General features: G+C 48.7%; 1 protein-coding gene across 2 annotated transcripts in view; it reads left to right on the top strand.

Annotated features, from left to right (window-relative positions):
• The window catches only part of ATXN10 (ataxin 10), a 167634-nt gene that overhangs the window by 8112 nt on the left and 139153 nt on the right, over nucleotides 1-20369 (top strand). For both annotated transcript variants that reach the window (XM_047868350.1, XM_047868351.1), the window contains exons 2-3: nucleotides 10912-11103; nucleotides 18232-18314. In XM_047868350.1, the coding sequence (XP_047724306.1) occupies nucleotides 10912-11103; nucleotides 18232-18314 (275 nt within the window). The remainder of the gene's footprint in view (nucleotides 1-10911; nucleotides 11104-18231; nucleotides 18315-20369) is intronic.

Genomic DNA, 20369 nt, shown 5'->3' on the forward strand with positions numbered 1-20369 from the left:
GAAATTGAAGCTTTTTATTAGTTTTCATCCGTGTATTTTTGTTGGTTTGCTTGTTTTTAAGCTCTTGACAAATCAAAACCACAAATACATAATAATGTGAATGCCTTCATGGAAGGTGGTGTAACAGATGATCTAATAAGTACCCGTGTAATTGACTTGCAGAATCAACAAATGTTAAAATTTTGTCGTGTTCTCACCAAGTCCAGAACATGACTGATACTGTTAATATCCTCTGGGTGAGAACACATTACCCACAAATTAGCAGCTGAAAGCCACAGACGTTTATTATTTCACAGGGTTTGTGAGGGGCGGGAGTTGCTCGGCTGGGTGGACCTGGCTCAGTCTTTCGTGAGGTGGCAGTCAGGCCGTCCACCCGGTCAGCCAGCCGCCGAAGGCCCGACTGGGGCTGGAGCCCTGATCTGAAGCTCACGCAAGGCTTTGCGCCCGACACTTCGGGTCCTTGCCACGTGGACTCTTCCCTAGGGCTGCGCACGCCCTGGCGGCTGGCTTGTTCCACGCGGGATCCAAGAGAGTGTGCTCGAGGTGGACGCCGGAGCGTCTTTATGATCTCGGAAATGACCAGCCTTTCTGTCGCGTGTTGTAATGGCCCCGGGAGGACAGCGTGAACACCACGAGGCGGGGCTCGTGCTGGGGGGCGGGTCTTTGTTTCAGCTTCCAGTCCCGTTCTTCCCTCTTTACTCCATGGACATTATACCATATGCTCTCGTTTGCATTTCGTACTTCTGTTTGAGTCGTTTCTGAGTTCATGAGTGCCGCCAGCTGTCACGCGTGGAGAGCTGGGCCATTAGCGTCCGCTGTTGTGAAGTGTGCCGTCACAAGAGTACAGAACTTATCTCCCTCTTTTCTTACTGGTGGACATTTGGATTGCCTTGGACTTTCGGCAGTTCACACTGTACTCTTCCATCTTCAGACGCAGGGGAGGCCTGTCCTAGCGCGGAGTTTCACGTGTTGGCTCTCTCACTGCCACTCGTTGCCACGTAATGCAGGGGCATCGCGTTTTGGTTCCCATCAGGCGGGCTTTTTGCTGATCCTCGAACCTGTTTCACTCCTTGGTCTTAGACCTGATCACGGCTGAGTGTTTCCATTCGGGCCTTGGGTATGGAGATACGTGTCTTGTTTTAAAGTCGGCCGTGTGTTTATATATTTTAAAAATAATTGTGATTACATTGCTTGGAATGGAGGAGAGAGGCTTCTGGCGTGAGCTCCTTCACAGCACTTTCTTTCCATTAGCCTCTGTATGTCTTTCTCCCTGCTGGACTGCGACCTTGTTGAGGGACTGTCTTCTTGTCCAGCATTTTCTAACACAGGCTCCTGGTCCATTTCGAGGGCTTGGCAGTGAGGAGCCAGTGGCTGAGACGAGAAGGTCACTTCCTGGCACTGAGAGCCGGTCAGTAATGATTGTTCTGGCTACGGAAAAGCTTTTAATTTGGTTTACTGACTTTTCACTTATTTGGTCACTTCACACACGCTGGTGTTTAGCACCGCAGCTGTAGGTACCGCGTAAGCCGTGTGTTCGACACCCGCCGTGGGAATAGCTCAGTTGCTGTGACACCGAGTTTATAAGCGCGAGTGCCGTGTGCCTTTCACTTGCGCCACGCACGCGGCTCATTTTCCTTCAAGGTTAGTTACCGTTTCACCTCCTGATGAAAGCCTGTCTTCATCTTCGGGGAGCCTCCTGCCCTCTGTTCCCTTTGGCACTCTGCTTCCCTCTTTGAAAAATCGTCATGCGGCGTTACGATCACTCAGTCACCTGCCAGTCCCACTAGGGTGAGAGCAGCCCGAGGGCGGGCTTCTTGTTTACCTCTGTGTTCTCAGAACCTGCTTTAAGGCCAAGCACATAATGAGCACCTGATGGTATTCTTATTACTTCCTCGAATAGTTCATTTGCTTGAGTCATAAGATACAGAGAGAGACCACAGAGGAAAGACTCCTGTAAGGAAGGTATAGGAAAAATACCAAATGTGACAGGTGACTATGATTTCAAGAGGTAAAAAAGGTCTTGGTATTCCCAGTTGCTTGTATAAACACGTTGACTAACTTTCGCAAAGAAAGGGAATAGAATGAGCACTTCAGAGGTCACCACACTGCAGAACTCCAAATAAACCTATCCGCCTGTGTATACACGTACTCACGTAGGTTTTCCCCAAACATGACTGAGCCTCCGGCCGGCAGGGATCTTGGGCCGCACCAAAAACAAAAACAAAAAATGAAACAAAACGAAAAACCCAAAAAAACCCACACGAGTCCTCAGCTTAGCGAAGGTTGCCATATGGCATCTTGACTCAACCATGATTCAGATCAGCTTTGTTGAGAGAGAACATCAATTAAGTTCCACTATAAAAAGCACTTTTCAGAGTATATGATGACAGCTTCCTTTATTTTTACCTAGGCCATGAGCTGGAATACCACATGGAACTATTTGGTAAGGTGTTCTGACTCAGCTTCAAAATACAGATGTGGTCAGTGTGAGCCACCCCTCACATTCAATTATCTTAAATGGACAAAACAGACAGGAAGAAGTTCGAGCCAGCGAGTCAAAGTAAATAAGATCGGAGCTGTGACCACCAGTGCCCTCAGGCAGGATTTCTCAGCTGCTGCTGCTTCTAGTCTTTTGTAGTGGTCCCTGGACTGTGGGCAAGGAAGCTTACTCGGAGGGACGGGAACCCTGGGCCCGACCACGCTGAGTCAACCTGTCTGACGGCCGCAGGCCTGGACAAGTCTCGTTGGGCTAAGAAGACCGCTCGGAAGCAAGCGGCGCTCTCGTAGCCCTTGAGCAGTTCATGGCGTGGGGCGTAGTCAAGTGCCTGGTGTTAACGGGCACCGTGAAGTGTCAGGGGCTCTCGTCCTCCCTGAGAACACTGTGCAGCTTTATCAAAAGTCATTAAAGAAGACAGATGGTAAGGTAGACCGTTACGTGATGGAGACCCTCCATGGCGCAGAGACATCAGTTCTCCCCGTGGTGACTTGTGGTTTCGGAGCCACTGAAAATAAAATCTCGGCCGGGAGTTTGGTAGACATTCACAAGCTGATTTTCTAATTTATACAGTAAACTAGGTTTTCTCTTATTCCCTGCTTCCCTGAAGGCCTTGCCATGACTCCTTTTCCGACCCCTCAGCCCTGAAAGCCCTTCCCATACACCCTTAGCAAATTCTCTGCGTGCTCATTTCCTTGAACATTCATCTTCTTGATCCGAGTGAAATACGGCTCACCTCTGAGGAATGCCTTTCCAGAAGGTCTTCCAGATGGGAGGCTGTTTTCTCTCTATCCCGTGCCGCTGGGCTTGAAGGTGTGGTGGGCGTTCACCTTGATCGTCGTTGCTGCCTCCAGACCTTTCCCCTGTGACCCCTCCGGCTTTCCATCTCACACCGTCGGCGTAGGCTGCCCATGGGTCACTTCTGCCGTTAGGAGAGTTCTGTGGGTCATGTCAGCTCGTTCCTTGCAGACTTCGCTCTGGCTCACTGTTAACTCTGTGCTGCTTGTCCTGTCTTAGGTCTTGGTTATTTCAGTATCCGCGTAGGTCGTGGTTGCGTTACTCCGCCCTTCTCGTTCCTTGACTGCCTCTCCTTTGCTGAGCTTGACCCGCACGCCATGCAACCAGCGCTCCCCTAGGCCTTTCATTGATGGTAGCTGCCTTCCCGTCACGATCTCAATTCCGGGAGGTCTGCTCTGGCTCTCTCTAGGTCACCTAGCCCAACAGTCTTCAGCCCCACCAGGACCTACAGTCTCTTGATCTGCTACTTCTCATGCCTCATGCTTTCCTGGGACAGCTTCAGCTCTGGTTAAAGCCCACCTGCCCTGTCCTTGGTGTCTGCACCCAATGAGGCTGGAGAAGAACTTCCAGCCATGCTCGCTGGTCTCATATCACGGTGGTGATTACTACACGACCCTGCTCATGGGGCTGTCTTTAAACTGATCACTGGCCCAACTGAGCGCTGCCTGGTGGTGCTCCTGTGTTTCCCTCGGCCATAGTCTCCTGCCCCCGCCCAACCTTGCGCGCCTTTCGCGGTCCTTGTTTCCGTTGCCTCTCCCTCGTCCTCACTCCTGGTTTCCTGTTTCACTGAGACAGATGGAGCCACCAGAAGATAATTCCCAGGGGCTCCTATCACCCGCTCTCCCACCTGCCTGTGTCCGTGCCCATAACCTGCCCTGCCTTCTGTGGCTGTGGATGAGCCTCCTGCCCTGATGCGACCCCCCTCAGGTCTGCACTAAACATCACTCCCTTTTGCATCCACTGCTGCAGTAATCCACCCCCCCCCCCCCAAATAATCAGTTTTATCCTTTCTGTTGGATTATTTTCATCAGTTTATATATCTGCTATAAGTTTTTCCCATTCATAGGAGACTCTGTCTCTTTGAGCCATGATCCCAGTTTTCTGCTGCTGTTTATAACTCCGGAGAGTGTTTTATATTCACCTACTGCAATGTCTTTCTCTTGAACCCATTCTAATCCACTGCTAAGTCCAGTGTTCTTCCTCTTAAATTCTTAGCTCACTTGACCTGTCAGCTGCCTCTGACCCTTTCTTCACTCAGCTTCTGTGTCCCCGCCCTCTTCTGAATCGCCGCCTCCTCAGGTCCCAGGGCTCAGTCCTCAGACCTCTTCCCTCTTCTACCTGTAGTCCCGAGTGACTTTGCTCGGTCTTGTGCTTTAATAACTCTCCACCTGCTGGTGGCTGTCATGTTTGTCTCTGGCCGAACTTGCCTTCTGAACGTCACACTTGTGCATTTGTCTGCCTCCGGCACGTTTCATTGTTTGGGGTGGGTACCTCCCGCTTCACGGATCCCTGCCTGGACTGAGTCCCTCCCCTCCAGGTGCCTTCCCGGCCATCTCCATTTCAGTAAGCAGCAAATACACCTTTCCTGATGGTGCTCAGGCCAAAGTTCTGGAGTGCTCCTGGAATCCCCTTTCTCAGATAGCCCTCTGACAGTTTTTACCGTCAGACCTCATTGGCCGTTTCTTCAGCATGTATCCAGAATCTGATCTCTGCTTACTGTGCCTGCTGCTGCCACGGTCGTTTCCAAGAGTAGTGTCCTGCCTGGTCTCCTGGTGTCTTCTCGTCCTCCCCTGTGGTCAGTTCGTTATAGAGCAGCCAGAGGGGTCCCTCAAAATGAAGGGCACTCAGAACCCTCTGTGGCTTCACATCAGGATAAGAGCCCAAGTCCTTCTGGCCTGTGCAGTTTGGTTCCACGTTGCCTCGGACTCACGTGACCTTTCCACTCCCTCGTTGGGCTGCTTCTCCGCGAGCCCTCCAGATATGCCTTTCCCTTCCCCCGCGCTCTTCTCCCAGGAAGGTGCCCAGGGCTTCCTTACCTTCCTGAGTTCTGTGCTCAGACATCACTGTTTTGGGTAAGGTTTTTCATAAGGTTCTTAATGAGGCCTCATATACAAAATCTTTCTTTGCCTGAGAGTGTAAGACGTCCTCCGTATGCTTTCTTCCAGAGCTTTATAGGTTTGGTTAACATACATTCCTAGATGCATCTGCAGTTACCTTCTTTGTGTGGTTATAGGGGAGGGTCCAGCTCTGGTTTCCCATGTGGATCGTTGTCGCTGCAGCCCCCTTCCACAATGGCCCGGCCCCCGCAGGCCTGGTGGCAGTGCTGTCATTGCATGCACAGTGCCGTTGCGGGACACTGTAGCCAGTGGTTTATTTTTCCACGTCTGTGCCCGTTTCGCCTTCTCTTGGCCTCTGTGACTTGGCATCATGCTTTTGAGATTTGATTCTGACGAGAGATGAATTTTGACTGTAGTGAGAACAGTGGAAAGGGGGAAGCTTGCGATTTTGGGGGTTTTGGGGGAGGACTGATGTGTTCGGATTCTTTAAAGCAGGGTTGCTAAACTGTGATCCGGGGGCCAAGGCTGGTCTGCCATCATTCATGTGTCTGTACCCTTTTTTTTTTTAATGGCCTGTGAGTTAAGAATGGTTTTTACCTTTTTTTTTTTTTTTTTTTAGAGAGAGAGAGGGTGTGTGAACAGAAGAGAGGGGCAGAAGGAGAGAGAGAGAGGATCTTAAGCAGGCTCCACACTTAATGTGGAAGGGCTTGATCCCACAACCCTGGGATCACGACTTGAGCCAAAATCAAGAGTTGGACACTTAACCGACTGAGCCACCCAGACGACTCTGGTTTTTACATTTTTTAAAGGTTGGGAAAAATAAATTTTGTGGCACATGAAAATCACATGAACTTTAAATTGCAGTGTCGGTAAGTAGAACTTTATTAGCACCCAGCCACGGCCGTTCGCGTGGGTGTTGTCTGTGGCTGGTTTTACTCCCGCAGCAGAGTTGCAAAGCTGTGACGAGAGATCGTCAGGCCCTCCGGTCCTGAAGTATTTACTCTCTGGCCCTTTGCAGAAAAATGGATTGGTCTGGGCTGTCAGGGCCAGCTTGAGGGTTCTGGATGTCACAGAAGAGGGAAAAGGTGTAAAAAGCATTCTGAGGTCTGCAAAGATGAATTTCAGAATTTTGCCCCCAAGCTGTTTCTGGCAGGACGTGCAGACGTTTTTATTTTCTGTTTTTGTTCAGTCCAGCCTGGTGAAGTCAGTGAGCACTGTTTGTGGTTTTAAAGAAGCACCAGTGATTCTTACCTTAATCTCAGAACCTGTGCGCATTCGAATGGTTTTTCCCAGCGACGGCGGCGCTTATGCGGTTCTAACCTACCATGCTGGTTTGTCATTGAATGTGAGATACGAGAATGCAGGGAAGTCTCAGCAGGGCAGTGCGGCGATGAGCGGTGGTTTTCCTTTTCTGTAGGAGGTGCCACCTGATGCCCTAACTAAAATGTGTGTGCACACGGTGTGATAGACCTATCTAGTCTCTGACACTCGATCATGGGTGGGTTTATCTAATTTTACTCAGACAGGACTTGCCAAGATTTAACCTACAGATCTGTTCAAACTTGAAGGAGATGAAATTCTACCTTTTGTATAATTCAAAGGCTTTTTTTTTTTCTTTTTTTGTTCTGTAATGTAACATTTCATTTGTACCTTGTCTTCAGGGTATGCATTCCTATCTAACAGGAATGTCTAACGGTTGAATTTTAATTGTCCTCCTAAGTACTTTCTGCCTTCTGTGAATAAGGCAGCTAAGCTTTGTAAAGTCTGTGAATATTTTGTGTTAGTTTGGTTAAAGCAGAAATGACAGCAATTATTATTAATAGTAACATTTGTAATATGGGAACGATCGACTGATGTTGGCCATTTCACTGTCGTTAATCATTTCACATACTTCGCTGCATTCTCTTGATAGCGAACTTAGAATTTGAAGGCAGAGGACATTAGGGCCGCTTTGGATCTCAATACCAAATAGCTTTCTTTAAAGGCCGTAGAGAAGTGAAGAAGTATAGAAGACTGTTAGATGCTTTCATAGGCCTTTCTCTTAGTGAGTAAAAGCTCTTTATGTCTACATCTGATGAAAGTTGTTAATACGTTGTACACAAAGATGGTGAATAAAGTCTATATTTATTATATGGCTCTAGAAGAGTTTTTTCCTCCTACCCTCTACCTCGGGAGCCAGACATCTAACAAATAGTCTCTGCTCTCAAAATTTAATGTTTATTTTTGAGAGAGAGAGAGTGTGTGTGTGTGAGCCGGGGGGAGGGGGCTCAGAGAGAGGGAGACACAGAATGTGAATCAGGCTCCAGGCTCTGAGCTGTCAGCACAGAGCCCGACGTGGGGCTTGAACCCATGAACCCATGAACCGTGAGACCATGACCTGAGCCAAAGTTGGATGGCTTAACTGACTGAGCCAACCAGGTGCCCCTAAAGAAATTTAAAGTACAGTTAATCGGGTTACATTCCCGCTTTTAAGTTCATCCGTTGTATCATGTAGTGGAGAAGAAATTAGATGTTTGTTAAATGTTACTCGTGAGATATCTACATCTTACTTAAGACGTGATATTTTTTCAAGTTTCTGGATATATGGATTTCTTTTTTAAAAAAAAAATTTTTTTTCAACGTTTATTTATTTTTGGGACAGAGAGAGACAGAGCATGAACAGGGGAGGGTCAGAGAGAGAGGGAGACACAGAATCGGAAACAGGCTCCAGGCTCTGAGCCATCAGCCCAGAGCCTGACGCGGGGCTCGAACTCCCGGACCGCGAGATCGTGACCTGGCTGAAGTCGGACGCTTAACCGACTGCACCACCCAGGCGCCCCTGGATTTCTTAATGGGAATGGAAGAGTCGATGCCTCTGTACCCTTTTTCCAGTTGCTGCCGCCGGATGCGCTAATGTCATTGCTCATCCCGGGGCTGGTGTCTGGTCAGGCCGCGTTCTCAGTACAAGTCTGCGAGGCAGTTAGGCGCCACCGAACGTGCAAGTAGTCTTTCTGTTACACACTTGAATTGAATAAGTGCAATTAGTGAATGCCAGTTCTGGGCCCTGGGGATGCAGAAAAAAATAGGATAGGCTCTGTTTTCTGGGATTTAGGGGCTAGCCGGGGAGCTAGACTGGATAAGTGCATATAATCTACGGTGGATAAGTGTTATTCCAGTGTTACGGACAGAGTGCGTTCCAGTGGGACATAGAGATGGGAGCTGCTCCGCCTTGAGTAGCGGAGGAGTTTCCCCAGGGCTGAGAGTTTTCAAAAGGCCTCGATAAGGAGATGCGAGATTTTCCAGGCAGAGAATTGGGGGTGGTTGTGTGCAGAGTGCATTCTGGGAGGGCATACGTTTGAACAGACAAAGAGGGCTGCCCAGTGCTTGGTGTTTTCAGGAATCCATGGGTGGGCAGCCTGGGGGAGAACAAATGACCGTGATCGCAAGCCCGAATTATTTTCTCTTTATACCACAAATGTGAATTGTTGTATGCTGAGTAAACGCTGCCATGATTATTCTCTAGTAGCTGTTAATAGTTATTTTGATTTCAGGAATATGATGATTGGCCCCAGCTCAAACATTTTTCTTTTGATTAGAAGAGTAATAAAGGAGAAAGTCATGGTGCATGTATGACAGATTATCACGTAGCATTGGGAATTAGTCATAGGATAGTTCATGAACTTGCTAATTGTTCTATGGTGGGAATATCAGTTCTCCAGTTTTCCTAAGAACAATGCTTTTTTTTCTGTTTTGCTTTTTAGTCTGCCATAGTCTGAGTCCAAAGCTTTTGATGTGCTCGATATGAATATTGAGTAAAACAGATGTCAGGATTTCAAAGGGTGGCATCAGGGGAGACGGTTCGCAGCAGGAAGGTGTTTGTTGCCCGTGTGAGTGTAGCTTGCAAAGGACCGTCAGAGGGAGGCTTCTTCATCACAAGTGTGAATACACGTTTCTCAGCTCTCTTAGTAGGAAAAAGAGGTATTACTGTTGATCATTCAAGTTATAGCTCTCTGTTTATTTGACTGTAATATTAAATCATAAATGCCATCGAAGCTTTGTGCAGTAGGGGCAGATAATTAGATGTAATCTTTGTTCTGGAAATCCTGATCACTGTTGGCATCCTTCGAAATGTTTTGAACTCTTGCGTGTTTTCTTAGCACGTTTGCGTCTGCACCGTGTTTAGTGCTCCTTAAAGATGTCGTGAGAGTGTCTGTGAACTTTTTTATGGCAAATCGTCACTGAAAATGGCTCACGCGCATAATTGTTTCTTACAGTCATTGAGGCAGGATAAATACTGTACCCTTGGACTTGCACGTCGTTTATTCGGTCACTCACTCAGTCACCGGTAAACAGTGTGATTTATGTTATCTGTCCATGCGGTAAAAACCCGCCAGTGGAAGCACAGGACTCAGGGAGGGAAGTGTCTCCTCTGGGAGGGGGGCAGACGTGTGGAGGGACCCCGCCAGCACCGGCGCCCTGACCGTGGTGGTTCCGTGTCCGCGGTTCTGCCTCAGCGCGCGCTCCCCTGATAATCTGATAATCTGGCGCGGAGCGAGGAAGAAAGGAGGGTGCTGGGACTCTACAACAGGGCCAAAGGCGAACATTCTCATGGTCAGAAAGAATCTGCGAGAATGTCTCAAATCGCCCAGCACAGCAGTTTTTCTTCTAACATGAGAACAGATTGCTGCTTCTTTAGGAGACTCACGGAATGAGGAAGTTGGCTTGCATTTCGGTGCCACGTTGCGCCACAAATGCTCATCTCCGTAGCTCTGTAACGGTAGCCCCTGCAGGCCATGCTTCCCGAGTGAGAGGCATGTGGGAACGGAGAAGCCCCCAGGGAACGGCCACGGGCTCATTTTCTCCCCTGGGCACGCACTCGGGGCGGGTGGACGGTGCCCTCGCCCCCCGCCCTCTCCTCCCACCTCTCTCTTTATCTCTGTTTCTCTCTCCGCGTTTCTCCCTGTTCGTCTCCCGCCCTCCCTCCTCCTCCTCCTCTTTCTCTCTGCCTCTCATCTGCAGTGGAATATTCCAGCTCAGATCATGTGCTGTTGCTGGCTTCTCTGTATCTAGGGAGTGGATAACGCGTTGGCCTCCCCGGCAGCTTCACGAAGACTGTTTCTCATAATTGTACTTTAGTACTTATTGGGTGACAGCAGACGTGGTTATATTCTCTTCCTAGAACATAAAATGTAGATATTCTGTTTTGATTAAGGACAGATCTATCGGCGTAGACCATCCCCCGTCACCGGTCTTTGGGCTGTGGGGGTACTCGAGTCCGACTCCTATTGGAAATGTGGCTCTGCCCGTTATTAGCCAAGTTATATGAGCAAGTTACTTCAACTCCCCTCTTCTTCAGTTGGGTTTTTACTAAATAATATACGAAGAAGTTGGTAAGAATGGTACCTGGCTCAGCACTCCGTAGATGTAGCTCTTTTATTTTGTGTTGCAAGCCAAGGAGCTGGGACAGACAGGCCGAGCCCGGCTCCCCACAGATAGAAGTATAAACCGTATTCTGGATACGACATGTGGAAATTCGACTTTTTTTTTTTCCCTCTGGTTTGTAACAGTTCTATCCTTTTTCAGAGAAACGGCACCCAGGACTATCTTCCAAAGAGTCCTGGACATCTTGAAGAAATCTTCTCATGCTGTTGAGCTGGCCTGTAGAGACCCCTCCCAAGTGGAACATCTCACTTCCAGTCTGCAGCTAATAACAGAATGCTTCCGGTGTCTCCGAAACGCCTGCATAGAGTGTTCCGTGAACCAGAATTCCATCAGGTAGTACTCTTTGTGTATGTGCACGCTTGTTCCGTCGTGCGGGTTTATCGGCGAGAAACAGCGTTGGTGTCGCAGTGCTAACCAGCGTTACCACGAGGCTCTGTTTTTACGTCTCCCCGGGAGAGGTGCTCTGCAGGCTTTGCCATTAGCGGCTTTTGGATGAGCACATAGATGGCACGACATAGGATAGAATGTTTTTAACCTTGGGGCTTATTTCAGTTTGTTATTTATACAGTAAAACCTTCGATCGCGAGTAACTCGTGTGAGGGTTCCGCAAGACCAGCAAACCTTTCCGATACGTTTTTAATTGATAAATGAGTGATGTCTTGCAATATGAATAGTACGTGATGCCAGATGTCACGTGATCACAACTGAGCCAGTGTTTCTTCTCTCTCTTGCTCACGGAGGGACTGTGGGTGATCATCTCCCGTGCTCAGATGCTCAGTCTCAGGCCGTGGTGTTTGGCAGAAATCAGTGATTTTTCAGGATGTTGGAAGGTGCCCACAGCTGACACTAGTGGTTTTTTTTTTTGGTTTTTTTTTTTGGTTTTTTTTTTGGTCACTTCAAAGCACCTGTGGACAGTCCTTTGCTTTTCCAGACAAGAGTGAGCTTAGAAATGCTTTGCTTCCTTCTAGCTCAGGCTGCCTGCAGTTATAGACCCTTTCCCCTGGTGCCTTATTGCCAGTTACATTAAATACGGTACATGACAAGAGTTTATCAATACTGCACTGTAGCCTACATCGCTGCGAGCATCTGCAGTGGCCCCCAGGCAGAAGATTCCACTGAGCCAATGACAGCAGTGATTCCATTAGTGGTAGTGAAAGTCGTCCTACACAGTAACCCTCCTCTCTCTGGTCTCCCTCACACCAGCCACGAAGGTTTTCCAAGGTCAGTGCAGGTTAATTTGTTTTTCTTTATGTTTTTAATGTTTTTTAAATTATTTTGTATTATGTTACAGTATTGTAATCATTTTCATAGGAATATTTTTGGGTCGTGAAATGAATCATCTGAGTTTCCGTTATTTCTCACGGGGAAATTAGCTTTGGTATACAATTGCTTTGGATTACAAGCATGTTTCCAGAACGAATTATACTCGCAAACCAAGGTTTTACTCTGTTTCTAATGTGTTATGAGGTATTTGGTTATAGTTATGTAGCACAGTGATTTTAACCTAATTTTGATTCTCTGATCCTAGATTCTGCCTTTCTAAAGGCATATGCCGTTCTGGACCTCACTTTTCTTAGTTGGAAATGTTTTACTTAGTTTTAGTCTCTTTAATTCATTACCCTTGTGTTTGCTTTGAACAAGGAGCATGTCTTGTACGTTTCTGAGATCACCTGTCTTAAGATTTCCTTAAGATTGCACAAGGTTGGAAACTCTTTCCACCCATTTTATAAGGTGCACGTTTAAAAAAAATTTTTTTTAATGTATGTTTATTTTTGACAGAGAGAGAGAGAGAGAGAGAGAGAGAGAGACAGCATGAGCGGGGGAGGGACAGAGAGAGGGAGACACAGAATCCGAAGCAGGCTCCAGGCTCTGAGCTGTCAGCGGGGCTCAAACTCATGGACTGAGATCATGATCTGAGCTGAAGTTGGACGCTTAACCGACTGAGCCACCCAGGCACCCCATTTCTTAATTTTTTTAATGCTTATTTATTTTGAGAGAGAGAGACAGAGCATGAGCAGAGGAGGGACAGAGAGAGAGGGAGACAGGATCCAAAGCAGGCTCCAGGCTCTGAGCTGTCAACACAGAGCCCGACGCGGGGCTTGAACTCACAAACTGTGAGGTCACGACCTGAGCCGAAGTCAGACGCCCAACCGACTGAGCCCCTCAGGTGCCCCTAAGGTGCACATTTTTTAAAGTAGTTAAGAAGATGAGCAAGAGAATTGCCAGGCACTGTTCTTATTCTTTGCCTGCTACTTATTCTCTCTTCCCAGAACTGAGCACCTTTCCTCTGATTTAATGGAATCTGCTTTTTATTGCACGTTTTTTCTTGAGATGAAGTCAGAAGCCACAAAGAGCATGCTCAGCTTCCTTTCCTGGAATTGAATGTAGACAGAGCCTCCAGGCCTCCGTCACTGCTGTGGTGGGCAAAGTTGGGCTGGTCCAGAAGCCACTTGAGGGACCCCCTTTGCTGCCTAGACAGTCTTATACCTGGGGCTTTGATGTGATGAATGAGATTTTTAAGATCAAAGGAGAGGGGGGAGAAATGCCAGGGTTGTGTAACTTTAATACCAAACAGAGCCTGCTGTCCATTTGCAGATAAATGCCTAGAAACAATAATAATGTCGCTAATAATAGTTACCATGTAAAAACATAACTAGTTAGTGCTAAGCAGCAGTGGGCAGGGACTAGTGTGTTTTGTCCATTTCCTGGCAGAGAGGCCCTCCTGCGTGATGGGGGAGGGATAGGAGAGCCTTAGGATGGAGACTCTGACTGTGGGCAGGCAGACTCATCCCGTGCTTTGCCAGCCTCGTGGGGAAGGAAGCGAGCCTTCGGTGGGCCTGCCCTACGCCCAGGCTTTGTCCCAAGGGCTTGACCTGCAGGATCTTGTTTTGCTTTTAGAACAAACCCAAGAAATAGCATGCTACTATTTTTCCATTCTTAACAGAGAAGAAACTGTGACTTGGGGTATGGAACTTGTCTGAACAGTAGAGCCAGGGAACCTTCTCTGTGACTCCACAGCTGCCCCAAGTGCTCTGTGACACCCGTTGACCCTGTTGTGTGTGATTGCTCCGTCCCTTAAACGGCCACGGGACCCTGAACGAGAGCCTCGGCGTCCCTGAGCAGGGCAGGCCGTGTCTCCCACACAGGCCGTCAGGCGTGTCCCGTGACCTTACTCCTGCAGACTGCGAGTGTGCTGCGTCCGTGGGCTTTGCAGCTGCTCGGGAATGGGGTGGTACGTGAAAGTGGATGAGGATATGTCTTTCTTGGAAATGAATTCTCATTTTCTTTTTCTGAGTGTAAAAGTAATACCGAAACTGTAAAAATTCAGACATTACAGAAGTAAACACTATGGCAGATGAAATGTCAGCCGTCTTCCGGAGGGGCCGTCAAAGCCCGCACTCTGCTTCGTGGCCGTGGGATCCCGCTCGCACGCAGCTTACACTTAGGGGTGAAGTGAGAATGAACATCAGAAGGTGTTCGTTTTTCTGCCTCTTTCCTTCTAGGATTGTGTTATTATTCACAGTTGATCTTCGAGGGAAGTTCCGACCGGTTAAGGCACCAGCTCCTGGAAAAACCATTTTTCTGGTCAGAAACACAAAAGATTCTAGTAAGGATTTCAAAGTCGACCTTAGCTAATTTCCGAGCCTGTCGGGATTCAGACTGCAGCTGTTATGGAGTTTTCTGGCGCTTTGCGTTAAGTTATGAAGGAGTTAATCAAAAGGTGTGATGCTCTCCAGGCCTTTTACATCTTCTGTCCGGATGCTGCCCTTGTGTAGACCAAGGTTGTGTTCTGCACATACGGAGTGTATAACACGGCGAGGCAGACAGTCGGAGTCCACTGAAATTTCAGGAAGTTCTCAGCACTACCCAAAGCAGTTAGTTCCGCAGGCCGGTGTAAACCCTGCTGCGGGGGTCGCTACACTCTTACCCTCAAGAGCCAGGGAGATGGTTCAGGCTTTGTGATCGCTGTCCCGGTTTCTGAGTTCTCCTGTCGTGGTGTGAGAGCAGCCACAGGTAACACGTGACTGAATGCCCGTGGCTGCGTTTAAATTTGAATTTGGTAAGATTTTCATCTCATGAAATTACAGGTTTTTTTCTTTACTCTTTCTCTCTTTCTCTTTTTTTAATTCAAGAACTCTGGCCATATAGAAATAGGCCGTGGGCACATTGGCCCGGTGACCATCTGGCCGTATAGAGGCAAGGGCAGGAACGGCCTCTTTTCCTATACTGGTCTGACAAGTAAAGGAGGAAGGAACAGTGGCTCTCTGACCCCCTGGCCTTGGGGAAGGGAGGGAGGACCCTCCCCGTGTACCCACTAGCCCCGGAAGGAAATATCTTGGCTCCAGTCTGATTCGTGTTGAGAAGTGGGGCAGGTCGGGAGCTGCGTTGGTTTCCTTTGCTGCTAACAAATTACTGCAAACCCGATGGCTTCAAACAACAGAAATTCGTTGGCTTCATAGTTCTGGAGTCACAAGTCCAAAATCAGTCTCACTGACCTCAAGTGAAGGTATCGGCAGGGCTGGCTCCTTCTGGGGTCTCTAATAGAGAAGCCGTTCCCTGGTTTTTCTGTCTTCCTGAGGCCACCTGCCCATTTTCCTTGGCTCATGGCTCCGTCCTCCCCGTCTTCAAAGCAACACTGTGGCATCTTCCGGTATCTCTTTCCGGCTCTGACCATCCTGTATCCCTCTGGTAAGCACTCAGGATCACATGATGCCCACACAGATAATCCAGGATAACCTCATCATCTCAAAACCATTGATTTAATCTCATCGAAAAAGTCTCTCGCGGTGTTTTCTGACCAACTTCGAGTCTTTGGCAGTAGCTGGGGGTCCAGCAGTTTAGTTCTATTTGGACCTATCTGGAGTTCATGGCATCAGATCTCATAACTTAAAAGACTCAGTCCCACCGGATGGCCTTGCTTCAGATGTGAACGGGGTACCTGAGCTACATCTCTGCCTAGCTGACTACAAATTTGGAGGTCCTGTGACACCCCTCAGATATGGTAATTCAGTATAAAGGCTCACAGAACTCAGGGAAGCCTTTACATCCTGTCCCCAGTTCACCATGAAGGATACAACTTAGGGATGGCCAAACAGAAGAGACGTGTAGGACAGGTGGGCGGCCACAGGGCTCTGTGCCCTCCCTGGGCCCGTCTGCATCCTCCTGGCGTTCTGTTGTGTTCACCCAGCCACACTGAAGGTTTCCAAACTTCTGTGTAGTAGGGTTTTTACGAAGGTTCCTTCACATAGGCTTGATCATTGTCTGTTGGCGATGAACCTCGCTCTCCAGACCCCGTCCTCCCCAGAGGTCTGGAGGTTGGGGTGAAAGTTACAGCCCCTGATCACTTGGTTGGTCCCCCCTCCCCGGCAGCCAGGCCCCCTGTGAAGCTACCCGGAGACCCAGAAAGAGTCACCTTATCAGCATAAGGTCACGTATGGTTGAACGGGGCTTGTCGTGAGTAACAGAAGACACTCCTGACCACACCAGAAATTCCGGGGGTTTTAGGAGCTCTGGGCCAGGAACTGGGGACAAAGACCGAAAGTATTTTTCTTCTTATACCACATTCCTTTGGCCATGTGAGATAATGTGTTAACAGGTTCCAGAGTTTGGGATGTGGACACCTCTCGGGGCCATAATTTTCCTACCACAGCCCACCCTTTGGCCCCTAAAGATTGATGTCTGTTACATGTGCAGAAAGCATGCATCCCTTCTCGAGGTCCCCACGTGTTTGACCCTGACAGCATCAGCTCAAGTACAGAATCTCCTCTAAGTCATCAACTGAGAAGTTCCAAATCTCAGTATCCAGTCATGTAAAAATTACTTATGGGTCTGACTCTGGACGCGCTCCATCCTGGGGCAGAATTTCTCTTTGTCTGTGCACATGTGACGCTAGACAAGTTATCTGCTCCCCAAAGACAAGTTATCTGCTCCCCAAAGCCTAAGGTAACAGTTTTAGACATTATCATTTGAGAGAGGAGAAAATTGAAGGAAAAGAGGAATTACTGATCCCAAGCAATTTCAGAATTCCGTTGGGCAAACTCAGGTTTCAGGGCCTGGGAAGAATCCTCTGTGGCATGAGGCTGTGCCCCCGGCCCATCCCTCAGCATCACCCTTCCTTTTTCTTGAAGGGTAGCACACGTTTGCCCCTGAGTAGTTGGATCAGCCTACTTCCTGCTTGTAGAATTTGGGGAGTCTGATTTCATCCTTTCTCGGTGCATTTTGTCCACGCTGGCAGAGTTTCTACCAGTAGAACCTTTCCGACGACCTTGTGGGTCTCACCTGTATGTCATGGGGATTCACGCCATCAGACAAGGTGGCCCTCCATAGAGCCTTCCTAGATAACCCCATCTCTATTCCTGGGTCCTGCTGCGGTGACGGAGGGGAGTGAGTCCCACCCTTACCTCTTCAGAGAGCTCCCCCCGCCGTGTGTCTGAACACTCTGACCTTTTGATCCTTCCAAGTCATGAGCAAAAGGTTGTCCGGAAAGGTTTGGCTCTCTCCAGAGCACACTTTTCTTGCCAGTCTGTCCCAGTTGTAGCATCTTTTGCGGTCTGGCTAGACTGAGTTTCCTGAAGCAAGACCTGGTTCCCTTTCCACCTCCTTTATTTCTCCCCTTGGCGTCACTGTATTATACGCAGCAAGAAGCAGTCAGATCACACGTCCTGCCTGTCGCTTGGAAACGTGCTCAGCCGAACGTCCAGGTTCCTCATTTTGCTAAGCTTCTTCCCCTGTGGAGGAAGGGCCCCCTTTCCCCGGTTTCTGATGATCGGTTCCCTCACTTCTTCCTGAGCCCTCACCGGCGGTGCCTTTGGTGTCCACACACCTACCCACGGCATCCGAGCTTTCCGTCCTGCGCCTCCCAGTTCTGCCCGCCCCGGCCCGGTGCCCGGTCCCACAGCCGCACCCACTGTTCAGATGTTTCTTCACGGCGCACCTCTGCTTCTGCTCCCAGATCCGCGTTAGTTTCCTGCTGCTGCTCTGACGGATTACCCAACGTTGAGTGAGTGACGTAACACAACACGGATCTCTTACCTTCTGGTGTAGGAGTTCAGGAGGCTGAGTTCCCTCTGGAGACTCCCGGGGAGAATCCTTTTCCTGGCCTTCCCCGGCTTCTAGAGGCCGCCTGTGTTCCCCGGGCTCGCGGCCCCTTCCCGGACTCTGACCCTCTAGTATTCTGCTTTCAAGAACCCTCGTGACCACATCGGGTCCACCTGGTTAATCCAGGATAATCTGCCCATCTCAAGATCCCGAATCTCCTCACAACCTAGAGTCCCCTTTGCCACGTAAGGTGACGCGTCCACAGGTTTGGAGGTTATGATGCGGACGGCTCAGGGCCACGGTTCTGTTCAGTGCAGGAACCGTTAGCCAGTGCTCACGGTGCCCTTCCCTGGCTCATCATTTGAAATGCAGGTTTAAGAAAATCAACGTGTTTAACTTTCTTTTTTTAAAAACCCTTTACAGGAACTTGGATACAATTGGCGTCGCTGTCGATTTGATTCTTCTTTTCCGTGAACTGCGGGTGGAACAGGAATCCCTGTTGACAGGTAACTTGCGGTATGATTCACGGGTTATTTGTGTCTTTGAAACGGGTTTAAAAACTACAACTTGGAGTGTTACATCGTTCATTAAAGCAAATGTGTCGTGTTTCATGATACAGAGAAACGTGTTTAGTGATGTCAGTGAATTTCCATAAAAAAGTGGCAACGGCTTCCTTTCCTCCCTCTGTTTTGGGCTGAACTGCGCCCCCCCCCCACCCCCCCGACCTGTCCCCAGATCCACATGGCGGAGTCCCCACCCTGTAGCGCTTCAGAATGTGGCTATATTTGGAGACCAGGCCTTTGAAGAGATAAAGAAGGTAAGATAAGTAATCCATTATGACTGGTGTCCTTGTAAGAAGAGGGGGTCAGAACACAGACACGCAGAGAGACGATGACCACGTGAGGACACGGGGAAGGGACAGCCATCTGCAAGCCCAGGAGAGGGATTCAGAAGGAACCAGCCCTGCCCACACCACGACCTCGGACTTCTAGCCTCCGAACTTAGAAAATAAATTCCCGTCGCTTCAGCCACCCACTCTGTGGTGCTTCGTTATGGTGGCCCTCGCCAAGTAATGGTGTCTCTCAGGATGTGTGAAGGTGGCATGCCTGTTCTTGGTGCTGAGTGTGCTCTGAACAGTGACCAAAGCAGGCAGAAAATCTTTGTCTTGGCGTGTTTATAGTGCAGTGGAGGGAGTCTGGTGCTAAATATGTTACCTGAGTCAAATACCTGGCATGACTGAGGGAGGGTAGCTCTCTGACTGTTGGATGGCTGTTGATAAGGGATTAGGAGAGAAATCAAGCATCTTGATTTGAAGACCAGGAAGCTTTTCTAGACTTTTTTGAATGTTTTTGGTTCTTAAGGTAGTAGCATCCACACTTCTTCTTTGGACAGGGATCATTACTGTAATATCCTGTAAGAAAACAGAATTTAAACATATGATCTCTATCTAAGGCCTTGAAACGCTTCTGGGCAAACCCAAGCCGTTTAATAATAAAATCTTCATGTAAATGTCCGGCTTATAATATTTACTAGATCGTGGATTAAACAGATTCTTTCTGATAATTCAATAAATACGTCCTCTAAAGGAGAAATCCCCACAAGTGCCTGGGTGGCTCAGTTGGTTAAGCATCTGACTCGATCTTGGCTTAGGTCATGATCAGAGCCCTGAGTCTGGCTCTGTTCCGATAGCACGTGGAGCCTGCTTGAGACTCATTCTCTCTCCCTCTCCCCCGCCCTGCCCCCGCCCCCGTTTCCCCCCCCCCCCCCGCCACTTCCCCGCACACGCACATGCGTGCTCTGTCTCTCTCAAAATAAATAAACTTAAAAAAAAAAAAAATAAAGGAGCAATCGCCAGCAGTTTGTAGAATGTGATCTGATTTATAAGTTGGTTTACATTTAGTTCTCATTGCCTGTACTGACTCAACAGTGAGGCCTGTCACCTTCATGGTAATATACGTGCTACCGTTGGGGTCGGGGAGAGAACGAGACCGGGTAGTCTCTTCACAGGCAGAGAAACTGAGGCACAGAGCACAGGGGGCTAAATTAGCTGTCAGAGGTGCTGCCTGGCTCAGTTCAGTTCTCTTCCTGTTCTGTGATTCCTTAGTGTTCTCATTTAAAACGCCTTTGTTAAAATTCCTGTGTCTCTACCTGGTTGAGAGCTCTTCTTTTGGGGAATCGCAGTGATCTTTTCAATTAACTAAATTGTCTAAGACTCTGCACACAAAGCATTTGCTCTGCGTTTTTTTGAACAGCTCTGATTTCTCAGGTGTTCTCGAGAAACCGATAGGGTGTAGGATTTAGTTGGAGGGCATTTTGAAGACGTTCTATGCTTAACGGTCTTTTTGTAGCTTCATTTTATGGCGAAACGGAAGCCTCCGTGCTCGAGTTGGGGGAAGACAAATCGGCAGCGAGATCCAGGTTGCGCTCTGTTGCGTGGAAAAGCCTCTGGTTTTGAAGCCTGTGTGTGGCGTGAGAAGGGGAGTTGGGAGTGGACCGTGTTCCGTAATTACTGAGACCTCCTGGCGTGGTGGACAGTGTGGCCCTGGCGGCACCGAAGCGGG

This window comes from Prionailurus viverrinus, chromosome B4 (assembly GCF_022837055.1).
Source record: "Prionailurus viverrinus isolate Anna chromosome B4, UM_Priviv_1.0, whole genome shotgun sequence".
Lineage (NCBI taxonomy): Eukaryota > Metazoa > Chordata > Mammalia > Carnivora > Felidae > Prionailurus > Prionailurus viverrinus.